The 21314-nt window shown below is 42.9% G+C and overlaps 1 protein-coding gene across 1 annotated transcript in view; it reads left to right on the top strand.

Moving 5' to 3' along the window:
• The window catches only part of TMEFF2 (transmembrane protein with EGF like and two follistatin like domains 2), a 245730-nt gene that overhangs the window by 146700 nt on the left and 77716 nt on the right, over positions 1-21314 (top strand). Inside the window, exon 5 of the mRNA XM_081898074.1 lies at positions 10324-10420. Within this exon, the coding sequence (XP_081754200.1) occupies positions 10324-10420 (97 nt within the window). The remainder of the gene's footprint in view (positions 1-10323; positions 10421-21314) is intronic.

Genomic DNA, 21314 nt, shown 5'->3' with positions numbered 1-21314 from the left:
TCAGCTTCACGATCTGTCCAGCCCATATACATGCTTCAAAAATGCAAATTCAATCACACATCTGAACAGGGGGCAGGTCTCCTTTTAACTTGATTGTCTATGTATGGGAAGTTGGTATGAAGGCAATAGACCGTCCAAGTGTCCCTAATTTCCACGGATAGTCCCAGATTTACAGAAGCTGTCCCAGTTTCTGATTTGATCCCAGAATGTCCCACTTTTCCTTAGGACGTTCCTATTTTCATCAGAGAAATGTTGGAGGGTATGGAGTTATGTGATCGCTGAGCCAAGGAGATAACTAACTATACCACCTTCAGAAGACATCTGAAAGCAACCCTGTATAGGGGAAGGTTTTTTTTAAAAAAAAAAGTTAAATGTTTTACAGTGGTACCTCTGGTTGCGAACGGGATCCATTCCGGAGCCCCGTTCGCAACATGAGCAGAATGCAACCCACATCTGCGCGTGCGTGGGTCGCGATTCACCGCTTCTGTGCATGCGTGTGACGTCATTTTGAGCGTCTATGCATGCGCAAGTGGCGAAACCCAGAAGTAACCCGTTCCGTTACTTCCGGGTCGCCGCGGGACGCAACCTGAAAAGATTTAACCCAAAGAGTCTTTAACCCGAGGTGTGACTGTATTTTGTTTTTATGTTATTATGTTGAAAGCCGCCCAGAGTTACTGGGGCAACTCAGTCAGATGCGTGAGCTATAAATAGTAAAATTATTATTATTATTATCATCATGGAATGGGATGTCCCTATTTTCGTTGGAGAAATGTTGGAGTCAAGCAACCATGCCCTGGGCTCCCCCAACCTCTCTCAAAGCCAATTAAAACTAATAAATGAATAGAAAGAGAACGTACCCACAAGATGGTAACACAAAAACCTTGCACATACTCTTTGTAAAAGAATGAAAATTTACTACCCCCCTCTCTTCCTCTCCCCCTTCTCCCCAACCTTATACTGATTACAACATTAATGTCTCACATAGAATATAACCAGTGCTTTTTTTCTGGGGGTATGCAGGGGTATCCATGCCCCTAAACATTTTGTGAATCTGTGTACTTTTGTCCATTTACTGTATTTATTTTTCCCAATTTGAACTATAAAATGGTGATTTTCTTGAGTCTAAATGAGAGTACCCCTAAACAATTTTTTTAGAAAAAAGCACTGAATAGAACTGACCTATAGAAAGGACTTTATGATCTGAAAACAGAGACATTGCATGTACTTTTGCAGCCCAATAATCTTTAATAAGAACAATTTTCAAAGAGCAAAGTGTCTTGGAAGAGGGAAAATAGTGTGTATGCGTTGTCTGTCACTGAAGGTAAGGGATTCGCTTACGAAAACTGAATTGTTGTTGGCTCCCTCTGACTCAATCACACACTGTTCCAATAAGGTTTGAATGACAGCTTCCTGCGGGACTTGGCAGGTCATGTGGGAGGGTTCCTACGACAGAAGCAGAACCATGTAATCAGAGGGGAATGGCAAGCAGGCCTGCAGCCTATGAAGCAGCCCTCAGCAATCCACCAGGCAAGAAAAGGATGCTTGCAGCATAAAATCAGGGCTCTTGCATATTATTCCCTTGCTTTTGCATTGCACAGACCCCCATGGGTTGCTTGCATCTTCGAAAGTCTTGAAGTTATAATACTCACTTATATCACTGCCATCCATGCTGAGGCCTTGATTGAATGCTTGTCGGTATCAAGGAGAATGTTTCAGGAGCTCCCATCGACGGCTTTTGATCAGGGCTCAAGTTGGCACTGGAAATTGTGGTTAATTTCCTTTTGTGTAAGCTTGCGTGGGATATAGGTAATTTTCCCTTTGCTGAACGAGAAGCTTGCGCGCAGCCAGTAGAACCAAGCTATGTCACACGGGGCATTTGTGGCCGGTACAGCTGAGGAGCGTTTTTCTTTTCATCTTTCCTGTAATGTTATTTTGAGCCTTTCCCAGAGATCTGAAAGGATAGTTGCTCCTGCAACGACCCCTCGTTTCACACCCATTCATTTTTCTCACTTTGCGGCTTTCAACCAAGCTAATGCTCTCGCGGAGAGGGTTGCTACGAAAAGACGTATCGATTGAGAGCCAAGTCACTTTCGGCATTTGAGCTTCTCTCCTGCTCGTGTGCTGTCCGAGATGGGTTTTTTAAAAAAATAAATCACTTTCTAAGAAGGTGTTTGGGGTATTCGCTCTTCTTGCATTTTGTAGATACCACTGGCCTCTCTCCCCATGTATCTCTTAGCGGCCTTTCACTCTCCTGTCCTTTTGACCCACTTCCTTCTGCTAATGTGAAAGCCCACAGTGGGATATCTCTGCGCAAAGCTCAACTCACCCCGTGTTTTTGTCTCGCTGTGTTAGTTGCCAACATCCGGCTGCCCTCGACACTTCTCCCTCTCTCTTGCAATTTTTAGCACAGCTTTCTTCAGCCAGATGTGTACTGGGGGAGAAGGGGCTGGCATTGCAGAAACATCTTTCACTTAGTTTTTGCTTACCTGAGAGCACTCAGATTTCAGTCCAAGCTGAAGTGGTTATTTAGCCACTTGCTCAAGAGATTGTCCCTCTCTTCTCCAAACAGATAGGTCTCCGCAATTTTATTTTGTTATCTGATTTGTTGATACCCCACCCTGCAAAGAAATTGCCTTTACCTGGCAGAAATGGGAATGCAACCATAGAACTAAAGTAAGAAATTATTGGCGAAATTTGTGATATGCCATGTCAAATGTAGCTCACCAGCTATGTACCAGGAGTTAGGTGAATCTGTTGATTTAAGTGCCTCTCAATTTGACATCCTCCGCCATCTTCAGTTTGTTTCTCCACATTTCTACGTAATTTCATGATTTTTTAAGAAGTGTCTTCATGAAAATTCATCAGCATTTTAGTCAAATTTCTCCTTCACATTTCTCCTAATTTCTCCTTCACATTTTTGCAAAGAAATTTATCCTATTAGGATGCATTTCTACTATGCCATTTCCCCTAATATGTGTGATTTTAAAATATGTTACAGTGGTACCTTGGATTAAGTACTTAATTTGTTTCAGAGGTCCGTACTTAATCTGAAACTGTTCTTAAACTGAAGAACCACTTTAGCTAATGGGGCCTCCTGCTGCTGCTGTGCCGCCGGAGCACGATTTCTGTTCTCATCCTGAAGCAAAGTTCTTAACCCAAGGTGCTATTTCTGGGTTAGCAGAGTCTGTAACCTGAAGCGTATGTAACCTGAAACATATGTAACCTGAGGCACCACTGTACTTGGCTGGATAATTGTGTGCCCAGGTGTAACAGCGCAAAGGCTGTCCAGGGCAGCCCCATGAAAGAATAAGACATTTGACATCAGTAATTGGGTTGACATAGGCCACAACTTTATTGATCACAGATGTAAGCAGACTTTGGTGAAAGCATTGGGTTAGAATTCTTGTCTCTGTCAATGACTCTCCCGGCTCACTAAGTCCTGTTACCTCTTTAGCTTCCGACACCTCCTCTTCCCAATCTTCTTCCTCTTCCTCTTCTTCCCATTCAACCGTTCAACATTCCCTGGGCTGTGAGTCTTCTTCCCTTTGTGGTTCTCCAGCTGGTCCCCCCCCCCCCGTTCCTCTGCGTCCAACTAATCCCAGACAGACCAGAGGTAAAGTAGGTAAAGCAACATATTCACATGTTAAGGTAAAGGTAAAGGGACCCCTGACCATTAGGTCCAGTCGTAACCGAATCTGGGGTTGCGGCACTCCTCTTGCTTTATTAGCCGAGGGAGCTGGCATACAGCTTCCGGGTCATGTGGCCAGCATGGCTAAGCCGCTTCTGGCAAACCAGAGCAGCGCACGGCATTTACCTTCCCGCCGGAGTGTTACCTATTTATCTACTTGCCCTTTGACGTGCTTTTGAACTGCTAGGTTGGCAGGAGCAGGGACCGAGTAACGGGAGCTCACCCCGTCATGGGAATTCGAACCGCCAACCTTCTGATCGGCAAGTCCTAGGCTCTGTAGTTTAGACCACAGCACCACCCACGCCCCTTTCATTCACATGTTACCTGTGTACAATAGGCTAGTTTCCACACATGCTCACATCCTCCTCTCTAGCCTCCATCCTAGAAACCACGAGGCATTATCAGACTTCAAGCATACCTTCCAGCCAAGCCCACTGAAGGAGAGTGAAAAGCAGGCCAAGTGAGGGAGTATGGTCTAGGGAGAGTCCTGGGGTCCAAAGAGAGAGAGGTCTGGGTGTCCATATCTTTGTGCCCTTGAGTGTGTGTGGGATTTCTTGCTGCTGATTTTAGTTTTATTCATTTCCTGTTTTAACCACCGGGCCATTGTTGCTGTTATGTTTTGCCTTTTTATTCGTAAGCCGCTTTGTGCAACTCCCTTGTGGAGGGGGTAAAAGCAGGATATAAATATTTTCGATAAATAGGTAAATGATTGCATGTCGGTAGAGTCCATATTTTGCCTACAGAATCTTGCAGGCTTCCAGTTGGCCAATGTGAAAACAGGATGTTGGACGAGGGGGATCTTTGGCCGGAGCCAGCAGGCATTTAGCTAACATCTTGAAAATAATCACAGATAGGGTTTTCTGAATGCTGCGCGAAATGCTTCCCAATGCATTTTTTTATTATTATTATTCTCTGAAGACTCGTGGAAGGTTTCTTGGAGGCATGTGCAAAATGGTGCAAAACCTAAAGGCCAGGGAGGGAGACGACAGCCCTCGGGTCACCTTAGAAAATGAACATCTTACACTCTGAAAGCTTAAATAGCAGCAGGAAATAAGGAGAAAATAACTCTTTCTAGGTTGTCTGGTTTTATCAGGGCACTCATCTGCACAGTGGGGTGGGAAGAGAATTCACTTTAAACAAATTTTATCGCCAGGTAACACCGCTGTTGAGACCAATGGCAGAAAAAATAAATAAAAGGAAGGAGACTGCTGTTTTAATTTAATGCTGGGGAATAATGCCTGGGTAGTTCAGTTCTCCCAGCCCAGTTACTCTCCTTGTTCACCAATGGCAACTGCAATGAAAGGACTACCAGCTCATTTCTAATAAAAAATGAAGGGAGGATGCTCTGCTTATGCGTTGAACTTGCTGTCTGCGAAATGTTCACTTACTATTCACAATGTAAACCATCCCTGGATGCTGAGTGTTTGGAATACAGATTTAAAATGCTGCTCTTCTTCTTGAAAACATATGTTGTCTGTGGGAAAAGCATACCTGCTAACACTGGAACATTATAAAAGGATACACTGAAGCTGCGGGCATTTAGCTGGGGGAAGAGAGACCAAAGACAATCCTGTTCAATTAAATATAAATACATGGAAAGTGTTGTTTTTTTCCAGAGGGACTTAAAAGCAGAGAGAGGAATTTTGCTAAAAATGAAGGAGCTTGTTTTCCAGAACTTGGACAATCTGGCAAGTTTACAAAGGCTTAATTATTGAGCTATGTGATGCCTTGCACTTCTCATGGAGCTTTTGGGGGGGAAAAAAGTTTTATGGATAGTTGTTAAATTTATTTTGCAACCTGAAGGTGAAAGGCAGTTATCCTAGCATATAAGCTGTTTCCAGTCATAGTGGGCAGTGGCTGTACAGAGCAGCCTTTCAGTGTGTGTGTGTGTGTGTGTGTGTTCTTTATTAAAAATAAAATGTACATAATTACAAGTGTACCAAGGAAGATAAGACACCAAAAGAGAGAGAGGGGGAGAGAGGAAGACACATCCAGGTAGAAAACAAAACAGAACAAAAAAGAAAAAGAAATTTGATACATTACGAGAAACAGGGGGCAAATGTAATTGCAGCTATTGTTATTTCTAGTCGTAGTGGACACTGACTGGACAGAGCAAATGTTGTCATTTGGCTGAGCTGTGTCAGGTGCTTTTCAAACATCAGCACAGTGAACAGCCATTGGAGGACCCCGTGACAGATCTGTGCCCTGAGAAATACCAATTGGCCATGACAGCCTACAAGATAGAAGTGCAGAACATGGTTTTGGCAATATGAATCATGAGTGGGGATTGAAGAACAGGGAAAATGGATTCAGTTCACAGTTAAAGGTGAATCTTCGTAATCTACATGAACGTGAACTGAAACACAGCTAGCCTCCAATTTCGCATGTCTCTGAATTTTGCAGTGCAGTGCTCCAGCCCAGCAGTGGGCATATGCTATGCATCTACTAGGGCATAGTGTGTGTAGAAATACACATATCCATGAAAATAATGCACAAATGTTCATTATCTTAGAAGAATTGTGCTGCAAAATGTGTGTATTAGGCAAAAATTGCATATGCAATCCTTTTCAAAATCCACCAGCATTTTAGAGTTCATTTGTTCTAATGTACACACAGTCTCTTTCTCTTTAGAGCGTCTCGCATCCATCTTTATATATACGCCTCTTCAAGGTCTCCCCATTGCTTTCTGTTGCTTCTTTACGTAACGGTTACTGAATTTAGGATTAGAAAAATGAGAAATGGAGAGAAACCACTCCTTAAAGCACCCATCTCATAAAGATAATGGCTGCTATATTCTTTCAGCATTCTCTTTTTCCCCCAAATATTTTTTATTAACAGGCCAATCAAATCACATTAGTTCCAAATTATACAGCCAGATTTTTAAAATTTTATTGGGGGTACCCATACTTCGAGCTCCGAAAGGGATCCAAACATCACTCTTGTTGCTGCTTTAATCACACAGTTCTGTCCAGATAGTCTCTTTGTTATTTTCCTCATCTTCCTGTTATTATCATATATTCCTTTCTTTGTGAACTCTGATAATCTTCACAAGCGGGTTGAAAACAAACATATCCTGTGTGGGTTTTACACTCTCCAAGAGCCATATCACATAAAGGACAGACGCCATTTCCACACCTCCACAGAAAACATTCCCACAGTCTGTCCGTTGATTTTCACAGGCCTGCAAAACTGTATCTCAGGGGGCCCTGCCCGGTCAAATCCACATTCCGATAACCATACATTCACATTCCGATGACCATGGTCCTCCTCCCCCTCGTACTCCTATGAGCAGGCCTGTCTTAACAAATCTCCATTTGAAACTGTGTCACAAAGCTTTCTTTCCATCAGACGATATTCTTTCAGCCTTCTCTGCTATGGTGGACATCAACTGCTTGCCTTGCCTCGGAGGCATCTTGTAAAGATGTTAAAGTTTTGGAACTGCTACACCTACTTGAGAAGCGGGTCGGGACCTGGGAGTTTGCATGCAGGGGAATAAACCTCCTCTTCCCTCCTCTCCCATTACTAACTGAGCTGCTCCACCGGTCACATGGAATTCAAAGAAGATGGGAAGCTGATCACATCACAAGCCGTCTCTGATCTGACAATTTCGCCCTAAGGGAAACTTTGTGTTTCTTTTCATTGTAATGGGCTGCATATGTGGGCACGAATATTTTCTTTCTCACGAGCGAAGCCAATTAATTTTCTTTTTTAAGTTCCAAAGCTCCTCCATGGAGCCGCTTTGGGGACTGAGTGCAGCTCCTTGTTGAGTCATACCAAACAAGAATCCATAGCGTGTGTTACACTCCACTGACAAAAACTGCCCTGTAGTTTTCAGTGTGAACCAGTCCTTAGACTGTTGTTTTAGGAGCACAGGAAGTTGCTCCTAACCACAACATTGGTCTGTCTCTCTCAGAATTTCCCTCACTGACAGGCAGAAGATCTTCAGGATATCAACCCTGCTTGGAGCTGTCAAGTGTTGAACCTGGGACTTTTTACATTGGAGAGCACTGATCTCTCCCTTCCTCTGCCAATCATTACACACTTTGGCTGAAGCTACACACAGGGTGATTGTTTCATCCTTATGCGATGGTCACCTCCAGGCTTGACTACTGTAATTCGCTCTACGCGGGGTGCCCTTGAAGCTGTCCCAGAAACGCCAGCGGGTGCAGAATACTGCAGCGAGGCTCCTCACAGGGTCTCTGCCATGGGAGCATATTCACCCAGTGCTTTTCCAGCTGCACTGGCTCCCGGTGGAGTACAGGGTCAGATTTAAGGTGCTGCCTTTGACCTTTAAAGCCCTTCACGGCCTAGGACCCTCGTACCTACGGGTCCATCTCTCCCGGTATGCCCCACGGAGAGCCTCAAGGTCCATAAATAGCAACACCCTAGGGGTCCCGGGCCCTAAGGAAGTTAGATTGGCTTCAACCAGAGGCAGGGCCTTTTCAACTCTGGCTCCGGCCTGGTGGAACGCTCTGCCTCATGAGACCAGGGCCCTGCAGGATCTGATTTCTTTCCGCAGGGCCTGTAAGACAGAGTTGTTCCGCCTGGCCTTTGGCTTGGAGCCAATTTGATTCCCTCCCCCTCTTTTTTTCTTTTTTCTTTTTCTTTTCCTTTCTCCTCCTACGATGAGGCTACATTTTAATATTTTAAAGTTTCAATATTTTAATGTTGTATTTTAATTTTGTTTTTAAGTTGCATTCATTCAACTTGCTTTTATTATTGCTTGTTAGCCACCCTGAGCCTGACCTTGGCTGGGGAGGGCAGGGTATAAATAAAAATTATTATTATTATTATTATTATTATTATTATTATTATTATTATTATTATTAAAAACAGCCATTTTTAAGCAGAGTACTAGCAGAGGGTGGCAGGTGCTACTTCACCCTTTCCTTTCTGCCTCTTTTCCATTCAAAATAGCTCTCTCTCCCAGCTGTCTTTCTTCCCATTTCTTCATTCCTAAAGATGGGGTAGCGGCTGGGAGGGGGGCAATTTTGAACAGAAGATAGCCAAAGCAAAAGGGCTTTAAGCAACAGTGCCCAACATCTGCCACTACAGCAGCAACCAAGGCTGATTGTGGTTTTTAAAAAAAAAATTGGGGGAAAATGCACAAATTCACCCTTTGCTGCCTAAGTTCACCGCTAACCATCTCATTGCAATATTGCTTCCCTTGCCTCACGAAACCTCCCAAATTGGTACAACAATCACATTGGTGTTCTGAACAAGTGCATGGCGGGAAGAGAGCAGGCCGCACCGCCATCCACCCAGCGCACATGCCAGAGCATGTCTACAACATGCCTACACATATATGTGATTGGGAACATTGCGCCATTGGAAACTTTGCAAAGGCATGATTCCCAAGAATGGGGAGAAGTTCCTGCACTTATGTGACCAACCGGTCATCAACACATTGCAGATGTGTCCTGGAACATGTGCAGCAGGAGACACATCCTATTAGGTTACATCTGCACCATACATTTAAGGCACTCTTGCACCACAGTTGTGGCTCCCCCTTCCCATGAAAGGAAGAGCCCTAGGAACTGTAGACTATTAAGGGTTCTGCCCTTCATAGAGCTAAAATTCCCTGCAACCTTAAACCAACTGCAGCTCCCATGATTCTTTGGGGTAATTCATGACTGTAAAAGTGGTACAGTGGTACCTCGGGTTAAGTACTTAATTAGTTCCGGAGGTCCGATCTTAACCTGAAACTGTTCTTAACCTGAAGCACCACTTTAGTTCATAGCTGCATTGCATGAGCCACAAACCAGGCATTGCCAGAGAGATGCTGTGTTGCAACTGCACAAGAATGATGCGCGGCAGCTTGGGGTGTAAGAAGGCAGCCATTTCCATTCCAACCCGTCTTCGTCACAATCAGCACCGTTTCCATTCCTCTGCAATTCAATTCCCACCAAATACTGCTTTATTCATTTGGCTGCCTGCTACTTATTGTAATCTATGCAAGTACAGTGATACCTCAGGTTAAGTACTTAATTCGTTCCGGAGGTCTGTACTTAACCTGAAACTGTTCTTAACCTGAAGCACCACTTTAGCTAATGAGGCCTCCTGCTGCTGCTGTGCCACCAGAGCATGATTTCTGTTCTCATCCTGAAGCAAAGTTCTTAACCTGAAGCACTATTTCTGGGTTAGCAGAGTCTGTAACCTGAAGCGTATGTAACCTGAAGCATATGTAGCCCAAGGTACCACTGTATAAGAGTGCTTTAAACTCTTATGTGAGTGAGTGGTTTGAGTGTGACCCTAGTGCATTCATTCAATACAAAGCCCCAAGCTGCAGAAGGGTTGTAGCTGAGTGGAAGAGCAGCTGCCTTGCATGCCAAAGAGCCCAGGTTCAATCCCCGCCATCTCCAGGCAAAGGTGGGGATGCTTTCAGTACCTTGGAGAGCTCCTACCAATCAGTTGTGGACAACACTAAACTAGATGAACCAACAGCTTGATTCAGTGTATGTTAATTTTCTATGCTCTTTCTGCGTTCCTAAGCTAAACACTTGAGAGGCGACATAGTCATTCGCACATATAAACTATACACAAGTAGATGGGATGTTTTCTTTATTGTTGCTGATTTTGTGACAGATTTTGGACTGGGAAACTGACGCGTTTCTTCTTGATTTCTTCTTTCACAGGCAGTGAAGGTTCTGGAGAAACCATTCAAAAGGAAACATCCACCTGCGACATTTGCCAATTCGGGGCAGAGTGCGATGAAGATGCAGAGGATGTTTGGTATGGTAACATGCATTCATTATCCATTTATTTGTCTTGAAAAGCTTGATTTCCCCTCATAATTCTTTTTCTTCCAAATTCCTCTCCTTGAAACATAGCTAAGGTTGCACTGTTTCAGTTGTGGTGAAAAACTCAAATGTGTTTCTTGAGTATAACAGACTCCAAAAAGTTCTTTTGTTTTTTTAAAAAAGAGAATGCAGAGATAGAAACAAATTTCTCCCACTTACACCTGAAATCTGATTATTTATCATTCATTTACACTGTTTTAATGGGATGAGTCTGCAAGCTTCAAACAGCGCTGAGGCTGGAGTTGGACACCGATTGTTAAAGAGAGTTGAAGGCGTTAAGATAAAAGTCATCATTTCACATTTCCTTTTCACCTTTTCAGCCTCCAGTCAAACAGGTTAAGCGGGTTTTTCACGCAGTCCGAGCTATTTAAAGCGGATTATCTTCTGTCTTTAGCCTTCCCTTATAAAAGTGGCTAAGAGGGCATTTAGACATGGATAATATTACTTTAGTTTTCCAGATTATAATATTACCTTAGTTTTCCACGTTCTTCTGTTCCTTTCACACTGCGGTAACTGTTGTGTTATGAAACGGCAGCTTTTTAATACTGGCATATCTTTCTTTCACACCAGTGGGCATGGTGTGACACAACAAGGAACATCGTTGGACAATGTTGCTACTCCCTCACCCTTTCCACACATCTGTGTTTCTGTTCCCCTATGGAAACAGCTTAAAGTTAAATAATTATCTAGGGGATAAGGGTTCATCAAGAAAAACCTGGTTATGTTTAGAATGATACCTCATAGGGAAATGTTCCCTGATACCAAGATGAGGGATTCTATGGAATGCAGATAGAGAGAATTGATAAGAATAATGATCGGTTGTGACCTTGATGGAAGCATACAATAGAATGGCCTTCTTGTATTTTGGCTCATCTTCCTCTTTTTTCTCTTTTTTTCTCCCCCCCTTTTCCCCCTTTTCTCTCTCTTTTTTCTTCTTTTCCTCTCCTCCTCCCCCTTTTCTTTTTTCTTTCCCATAATGGCTTATGTTCTATGCCATGTACTTAGATTTTTTTGTATTTATTTATTTTTAGCTTTTTTCACCATCATTATTATTAAGGAATTTTCTTTTGTAATTTTGATTGTCTATATTTATTTCTATTTGTTTAAAGCAAAATAAAAGTATTTAAAAAACGAAAAGAAAAGGAAAACAGCTAGAAAGAACTGTGTGCCAGTATACTGCCCCAAATGTTGTCCCGTCATTCCCGCAATTTTCGGGGTTGCTGTGGGGTGGGGAGAGATGCAAACAGATATTCTCTGCAATCGGTTAACATGGAAATGAGGGGGCAGGGGGCGGGAAGAGAGCGAGAGAAAGTGGTGCAGTAGTGGTGGGCATCAAAAGCTGGCATCAGCCCTGCTCCCATAGTGACAATCACTGTGAGACTACAGGAATGAATGCCCCAGACTCATCCCTCTACCACAGTGTTTCTCAACCTGTGGGTCTCCAGATATTGTTGGACTACAACTCCCATCATTCCTAGGAAGCATGACCAGTGGTCAGGGATGATGGGAGTTGTAGTCCAACAACATCTGGGGACCCATGGGTTGAGAATCGCCTTGGATGCTGGGGGAGAAAGGCGACCCAGATGTTCCCAGCAGATGTAGTGGGCTGTTAATGATTTCGAAGAACAAATAACATGATTCTGATTGGGTACAGTCTGCTCCTTTCTGCAGGCTCCCCTTCCCCCATTCAAACCCTTCTCTGTGTCTGCTGCCAAATCCTGCTCGGCAAAATGAATACTCACTGCTGTTGTCGCTATTAATTATAATTGCCTTACTTTGATACATTTCGCTGCATTAGCCACTCGGAGTGCAGGACTCTTGACATTCACATTTGCATGGTGGTGCAGAGAGGAGCTTGTTTAGTTGCAGAAGAGAAGAAAGAGCACCCTATTATTATAGGAAAAAAGGAAGGAGGGTTGTGTGGGTCAACCAGACCTTCTGTAGTTTGTACATTCTACTCTGGTTGTGGGATGAAGTGATGAGATGGGCCTTTCCACAGTTCAGCCTCCATCCAATCCAAAATGAGCCTTCTCCAAGAGTCTGTGCTGTACCCTTTTGGGGGCCTGCTGAAACCATTTTTGTTTAGACAGGCCTACCCAGATACAGGTGGCGCTGTGATCTAAACCACTGAGCCTTTTGGGCTTGCCAGTCAGAAGGTTAGCAGTTCAAATCCCCATGGCAGGGTGAGCTCCCATTGCTCTGTCCCAGCTCCTGCCAACCTAGCAGTTCGAAAGCACACCAGTGCAAGTAGATAAATAGATACCACTGCTGCAGGAAGGTAAACTGCGTTTCTGTGCACTCTGGCTTCCATCATGGTGTTCTGTTGTGCCAGAAGCGGTTTAGTCATGCTGGCCACATGACCCGGAAAGCTGTCTGCGAAGAAATGCTTAGCTCCCTCGGCCTAAAAGTGAGATGAGCGCCACAACCCCATAGTCACCTTGAACTGGACTTAACCATCCAGGGCTCCTTTACCTTTTACCTACCCAGATATTTAGAAAGTCAGTGTGAGTTTTAACCTGTTTTTAGTTTTCTGCTATCTTAACTTTTTGAAAGTCTAAAATTATTGTTGATTATTCCTCTTATTGATAATGTTGCTGCTCCCCCCCCCCCCCCGTGAACCACTTTGAGCTCTCTCTTTACACTCGAGCAGCGTATAATTTTAATGAAATAAATCAATAAAAATAAATGGCATGGAGCATAAGAAGAACCCATCTAAGCCAACATTGTCTTCTTGTGATGGCTAACCCAAATGCCTATGGGAAGCCCATAAGTGGGACTTGACAGCACACTTCTCTCATGTCTTTCCCTTGTTTTTGGTGGCACACTGCTTCCAACAGAGGAGAGAAAAACATAGCCATTGAAAACTTGTAGGCATTGATAGCCTTATCCTCCATGAATCTCCAAGAAATGGAGGACGGGATAACACCGCCCCTGCTGCCTAAAGGGAGAGAAATCACATGAACCAGGTGGCTACTCAACTGAGCAATCAGTTCTTACTGTGAAAATTATCTGGGATGCTCTGTTACCTGTATCGACTAGCTGTTTCTTGAAAGGAGTGTTTCAAATGTAAACTGAATTTAAAAACTGGGAAGAATAAGTTACTTCGATCTTTCAGTGCATTGCCCCTACCCCATGCCACCCAAAATTGCAATAATTTCCATGAAGACTTTACTATGTGAAGGGATAGTATACTTAGTGTATGCTTTTTGTGGCAAACCTGGGTTTGCTTCTATGGAATGGGTTTGCTTCTATAAAATGAGGGTGCCTGGCTTACTAGCAATGTGAAAAGGATCTAGGGGTCTTGGTGGGCCCCAAGATTAAGATGAGTCAACAGTGTGATGCAGCAGCAGTAGCAAAAAAAAAGGTACAGTGGAACCTTGGTTTTTGAGCATCTCAGAAGCCAAACAATTTGGAACCTGAATTCTGAAAACCCTGATGTAATTGCTTCCATTTTCGAATGCGCCTCAGAAGCCAAGGCATGTTTTTAATTTTCCCTCATTGACTTCACAGCCAGCCCATTGATCTTCGGTTTTCGAACATTCTGGAAGTTGAATGGTCTTCCAGAACTGATTATGTTCAAAAACCGAGGCTCCACTGTAATGCTATAGGGTCCAGATCAAGGGAAGGAACAGTACTGCTCTATTCTGCCTTGGTCAGACCACACCTGGAGTACTGTGTCCAGTTCTGGGCACCACACTTTAAGAAGGATGTTGACAAACTGGAACATGTGCAGAGGAGGGCAACCGAGATGATCAAGTGTCTGGAAACCAAGCCTTATGAGGAGCGCTTGAAGGAGCTGGGTATATTTAGCCTGGAAAAGAGGAGACTGAGAGGAGATTTGATAGCCATCTTCAAATATCTCAAGGGCTGTCATGTGGAAGCGGGAACAAGCTTCTCTCTCCTGCTCTGGAGGGTAGGCCTCAAACCAATGGTTCCAAGTTACAAGAAAGGAGATTCCGACAAAACATCAGGAATAACTTTCTGACAGTAAGAACTGTTTGACAGGGCAACAGACTCCTGCAGGAGGTTGTGAACTCTCCTTACTTGGAGGTTTTTAAGCAGAGACTGGATGGCCATCTGTCATGGATGTTTTAGCTGAAATTCCTGCATTGCTGGGGGTTGGACTAGATGACTCTTGGCTTCCCTTCCATCTCTACAATTCTATGATTCTAAGTGGCCCTTAACAATATTCCATGTTTCCACTCTGATTCCGTATTGGAAGCAGTAACTCCAAGCTGCAGAGGATTAGCACATTTTCCTTACTTCTTTTTCAAAATGTGAATATGTGTGTATGTGTGTGGGAAGTCTCCCACCCAGTCATGCACACCCCGGTTTAGCATTCCATTAGTGACGATCCTTCACTCTGTTAAAAAACAAAGGCTATTCAGTTTAAAGTCTTTAACGTCTTGCTTCTTTTAATCTGCGAAAGCTCCTTGTCTCCAAAAGAGGATCATATATTACTGGCATTATTCCCACCTTTAATGCATTTTGCACCAGAGTAGGCTTCATGAATATTTGAAGCAAGCCAGTGGCTGTGCCCATTTATTAAGCTCTCGATTGCGATCTATCGGTAAATCGGGCATTCACTTGTCGCTCGCTTTGGGGCTTTATTTCTGAGCTTGCTAAGAAAACAATTGACTCGGGATGACAGGGAGTGATTCATTGTAACACCCCTGATAAAAGCACACATGCACAAAAAGGCAAGAGGAGCATTAAGGCTTTGAGCAGGGAGGCGCATTTCAGAGATCATCCCTTCACATGTGCATGTACAGACACACACACACACTCTCTCAATTTTTAAAGCATCTCAGAGCTCTCAGGGAGGGTATAAATAGAACATATCAAAGGGAGAGCCCTTTCATTTTGCAAAGTGGCTTAATGTCAGCTCATGAGCGTGTCAAAAAGTCCTAGACTTGTTTTGTTACAGGTCAACAAGAGTGGAAGCTCTTGTTCCTCTGGACTACTTGTAATCTATAAAGATGGCAGAAGCTCTTCGGAGTTGAAGTAGCTTGATATAACACATGAAAATGCTCTTTTATTTAAAGGGAAAATGAGAGAGGTTGGTGTTATCTTCAGATGAAGGTTAACCTTTTGAAAAACCTCCCCTTCCTAGCATATGCAGAAGGATCAAAAACTTTCAGTCCTTTTGCATTCATAATTACTGTGTGATCTGTTACTTTTTTAAAAAAGGAGAGTTTGAGTGCTACAGCAAAGAATACTTATTATTCTTATTATATATGAATATGGAATTTGTAATTATGTCAGCTACTAAAGTAAGTGTTGATAGCTTTGCGTTAGGGTGCTGTCAGCTGCCTGCACTCACATTTTGTGGCTTCCAAGCTTCTGCTTATTTGCAGAAGAATAAATACATATCTTCTCTTTTTAAGTTGCATCCTTTATTTTAAGGTATTATTAATTGATTGATTGATTGATTGATTGATGCCCTGCCCATCTGGCTGAGTTTCCCCAGCCACTCTGGGGAATTTTAATGAATATTGGGAATATTAATGAATGACAATATCAGCATTGTAGCTGATGTCACTTGAACTCTTGGTACACGTGGCAATTTGATGTGCATAACCTTCCTTGGAACCTTGGAGCATTGGGGCTTTTGTTTGCAGGTTGTTTTTGGAATGGAAATAAATAAACATCACTCTTAACAAATCCCCATTTGGCCATAATGCTCACTGGGTGACCTTGGGCCAGTCACTGCCTCTCAACCTACCTCACTAGGTTTTTGTGGGGATTGAATGAGGAGGAGAGAGAAACACGAACATGTATCAGTGCTATTTTTCTAGAAGCAGAGGTACCAAAACTCACCATTGAGGCCTCCTTTGTTCTCTTTTTATGGCTATGACGCCCACGTGAGAGAAGTTGGAATTGAATTCCCGCAAGTTATGGTTGGCAAAAATAGCCCTGCATGTACTCCACCTTCAAGCTTCTTGGAGAACAGGATGAGATATAAATGAAATAGATAAATTGATAAATTGTTGTTGTTGCTTAGTCGTGTCCGACTCTTCGTGACCCCATGGACCAGAGCATGCCAGGCACTCCTGTCCTCCACTGCCTCACACAGTTTGGTCAAACTCATGCTGGTAGCTTCGAGAACACTGTCCAATCATCTCGTCCTCTGTTGTCCCCTTCTCCTTGTGCCCTCCATCTTTCCCAACATCAGGGTCTTTTCCAGGGAGTCTTCTCTTCTCATGAGGTGGCCAAAGTATTGGAGCCTCAGTTTCAGGATCTGTCCTTCCAGTGAGCACTCAGGGCTGATTTCCTTCAGAATGGATAGGTTTGATCTTCTTGCAGTCCATAGGACTCTCAAGAGTCTCCTCCAGCACCATAATTCAAAAGCATCAATTCTTCAGCGATCAGCCTTCTTTATGGTCCAGCTCTCACTTCCATACATCACTACTGGGAAAACCATAGCTTTAACTATACGGACCTTTGTTGGCAAGGTGATGTCTTTTCTTTTTAAGATGCTGTCTAGGTTTGTCATTGCTTTTCTCCCAAGAAGCAGGCGTCTTTTGATTTTGTGACTGCTGTCACCATCTGCAGTGATCATGGAGCCCAAGAAAGTAAAATCTCTCACTGCCTCCATTTTGATAAATTGATAAATAGGCTACTTCAAATTCCTTTCCTGGAGAGCAACCAGCAGAATAACAACAACAACAGTGACGACAACAACAACAAACCAGTGAATGATTAGGGGTGTAGGGCAGCAGGGCACAATATGAAGCTAAATTAATGACTGCACAGCACCTGGAGATACAGCTGAATTTGAACCCCCCACCTCACCCCCAAGTCACTTTGTGCTAACATGGCTATTTTGAATGCAAACATTATTCCACTTAGAGCCACTCCCATCCACCGGGATGCGTATGTAACCAAACGGCCATTCCTTAACCTCATATTTCTTCTCTAATTGCAGGTATACGTTATATGCAAATTCTACAGCATGCCAGTGCAGTAAGTGAAAGCCCACATCAATACCCTCAAACCAAATTCTCATGCAAATAAACTCCATTATAAGAGCGTGGAAGTCTGTACAAATCATGCTGCTGTCAGCAGCAACTACCCTAAAATCAATATTGCTCGAGCCAATCGATATTTATCTTTATTATGGCCAAATATATCCCAAAATAAAGCAAGGGAAACATGCAAAAAAAATGGGTATCTGATTTTTGCCAGCTTCTCAATCCATGCGTCAATTAGATTGGAAGAGCGGTTCTGTATCTGCTCGTTTTAGCTAGAGCATCTGAACATGATGATGTAATCCTGAGATTGGTGTGCAAAAGCTCTAAGAGGCAGCTTGAAAGCTCAAGTACACCACACAGTAAATGACTGTTTACTAATGTTCAACAAGGTGCACAAAAACTACGTGACCTACTTGCACTAGATTCTGAAGAATCTAGCTATGGAAGCATTCAGTGATGTCCTGCAATTGGTATAGCTCTAAGGGCAAATTTATAATCCATTAAAGACCTTTTTTCCCCCCTTACTTTACAGACTCAAAACAGAAATAGATAGTTGCAATACAGTAGTTTCTGTTCTGCCTCTCCCTTCCCCCAAATTGGAGCAAGGGAACATCAGACCCTCCAGATGTTGTTGAATTCCAACCCTCCTCAACCCAGCTAGAAGGGCACAGCTTTCTCGCCCCTGATTTAAGTAGTGGAGCTCCTTGATTAGTACTTTTGCTAGATTTGGTTTCATGTTTGGTTTTGGAACAAATCCAGAATGGCAGTCAAGTCATGTGCTTGCTCAGATGTGCAGGGAATGATAGAGCAGTTGAGGACTTGCTCTGTTGCACCTCATAAGGTTCTGGACTTCTTCCCCACAGAGGTGTATCTTGCTGCTTCATGGTATAACTTTGGGCATAGGCTGAAGAAACCCCTCTTTACCCTTGTCTTTGATGATAGATAGATGATATAAATGATGATAGATGATAGATGATAGATGATAGAGATAGATAGATAGATAGATAGATAGATGATAGATGATAGATAGATGATGATGATAGATGTATAGATAGATAGATAGATGATGATAGATAGATAGATGATAGATGATAGATAGATAGTTAGATAGATAGATAGATGATAGAGAGATAGATTGATAGATGATAGATTGATGGTAGATAGATAGATAGATAGATGATAGATAGATAGATAGATAGATAGATAGATAGATAGATAGATAGATAGATAGATGATAGATAGATAGATAGATAGATGATAGATAGATAGATAGATAGATAGATAGATGATAGATAGATAGATAGATGATAGATAGATAGATAGATAGATAGATAGATAGATAGATAGATAGATGATAGATAGATAGATAGATAGATAGATAGATGATAGATAGATAGATAGATGATAGATAGATAGATAGATAGATAGATAGATAGATAGATAGATAGATGATAGATAGATAGATAGATGATACATATTTAGGACTCACACTAGTCTTCTGATTGTAATTTTTTAAATTTGATTTTAGTACGGTGGTACCTCAGTTTACAAACAATCCATTCCGGAAGTCTGTTCTTAGAACAAAACTGTTCTTAAACCGAGTTGCGTTTTCCCTAATGAAGCCTCCCACCGCTGGTGCCCTTCCACCGTTTGGATTCCATTCTTAGACTGAGGTAAAGTTCTCAAACCAAATCGTTCTTAAACTGGACTGTACTTAAAACCGAGGTACCACTGTATTGATTTTTCATATTGTTGTCATTGCAGATATTAATATATCTTGAAGCAACTGGGTGCATAAAAACTGGCCATTAATCAATCAATCAGTTTATTGTGGTCCACCAGCAGACCCCTTTTGGAATGAAATATTGTCCAGACCCATTGGATATTATTCAAAACTTTACTTGCAGAACTTTCTTCAAAACAGAACAAAAGCATCAAAGATACATCCAAATAATTCCATACAATATCTTCTGCTGTCCAGCACAGGCTCAACATCTTAGAAATAAACGTACTTCCAAACAGATCTATAAGCAAAGGTCTCTCTCTCTCCTTACAGCCTCCATTTTTCCTGGAGCTGTGTCACTCCCTTCAGGAGAGTCATTTACACATCCTTATTCCCACAGAGCCTGGGAACAAAGATTTAACCACCACCCTTCCAGGAAGGTACATTTGCAATTCAATAGCTCTTATGCTCTTATGCAATCCAAGGTTAAACACTCGCCTGTTAGCTACTAGAGAATAACAACAGTTAATCATCAACCCATCTAGGAGCTCAGAGAGCCCTTTCTGCTGTTCTTTAGCTTCAATGGAATATTCTGGTTAAAACCCTTCAGTGATACACATAGCCGTTCTCTATTTCAGTCTCAGTTGAACAATTATACAGTTGTGATCCACCCTGGGATCTTATGGTGAGTAAGAAATTCAGGATATAATAAAATAACTTTCACCCAAGAGTGCACCCAAGAGTGCTTCCGTATTCCCTGTACTGTTTGTGTCAAAAGATGTTAATATTCTTGAATTATGGGTGATGGGATCTCTCTTCATTTTTAACAGTACATTGCAAGCATGTGCTTATCTGGGGTGGGGTGGGGGTTGTGTGGCGTGTCTGTGTGCTTTTCGAAAACAAAGTGGATTACTGCAGGGCCTTTTTTCAGCCAGAACTCGCCAGAATTCTGTTGTGGCACCTCTCAAGTGGGCGCCATTGCTATTCTAAGAGAACGAGGGAAGTGTTCGTGGTGAGTTCTGGCACCCGTTTTCCTAGAAAGAAAACACTGGATGGGTGGCTGATTTGCCATATTTCACTCCTTTATGGGTATTAGGTATCTTGCAGTGGCTGGTACTTGCTCCCCACTCCTGCCATAAAATCAAAGGGCAGAGTTTGCATGCTGGGTGAACTCAGCAAAATACCGCTACAATATTATATAACTCCCTGTGTTTAAGAGAGCCTTTCTTTGCATGCTTGGGAAAGTACCCATAAAGGATAATATGATAATGCACATCAAATATTAATGTGCATTGACACCTAATCTTCTGTGTACATCAGGGCATTACAGCATGAACGAATATGGGTAGGCGCTTTGGACTGGACTGTTTGGGGGCGGGGAGAAACCTTTCATCATCCCCCCCCCCCGCACTTTGTCTGCCTGCGCGCAAAATATACGGAAATAAAGTATCCTCCCACACACATCCCCATCAGCTTATACATTTCGCTGAAGTCATGCCCTAGTAGTAAAATGACTGGTGCCTTGATGACGGCCTATTTAGCCGCAATAAAAAGCCGATTGGCTTAATGTGCAGTCAAAAAAAGGGGTGACATTTATTGCTTCAGTTTTATGACGCTGTGAACCGAGTGAGTTTTTGAGCCTTACAGTGCCTTCAGGGGGCACGGGGATCACCAGCAATGCATCTTATTTATACCGTTTCCAATTTCCAACTAGCATTTTAGCAATAAATAGATTGTGTTGGTATTGAGTTTCATGTAAGTATGTTTAAGAAAGCAAGAGCATGATTTTGTAGGTCAGAAATCTGGGCGCGGGCGAGACGGATCAGTAGAGATGTTAACTCTCTGCTTAGCCTCTCTGCTTCCCAGCTGCTGCAAATAGCCAATTCGCATCTACATACCCTTTGCCTTGTCCTTCTGTGCCTCCTGCCAATCTAAATGTTGTACAATGCTCAGATATCACTAACAACCACAATGCCATTCACAAATATAAAAGAAACTCGCTCAGAGGGGACTGGCAAAGTTGGCAAGCTGTATTAAGGACCTTCTTCCCCTTTCACCTGTTGTGGCAGTAAGGGGGGGAATGAGGAGGTCCTCTCTGCTCCACCTTCCACCTCTCAGGTCACTGCTGG

This window comes from Podarcis melisellensis, assembly GCF_964234715.1.
Source record: "Podarcis melisellensis genome assembly, chromosome: 1".
Lineage (NCBI taxonomy): Eukaryota > Metazoa > Chordata > Lepidosauria > Squamata > Lacertidae > Podarcis > Podarcis melisellensis.
Note: the sequence above shows the minus strand (reverse complement) of the source record. Positions and strands in the feature narration are given on the sequence as shown.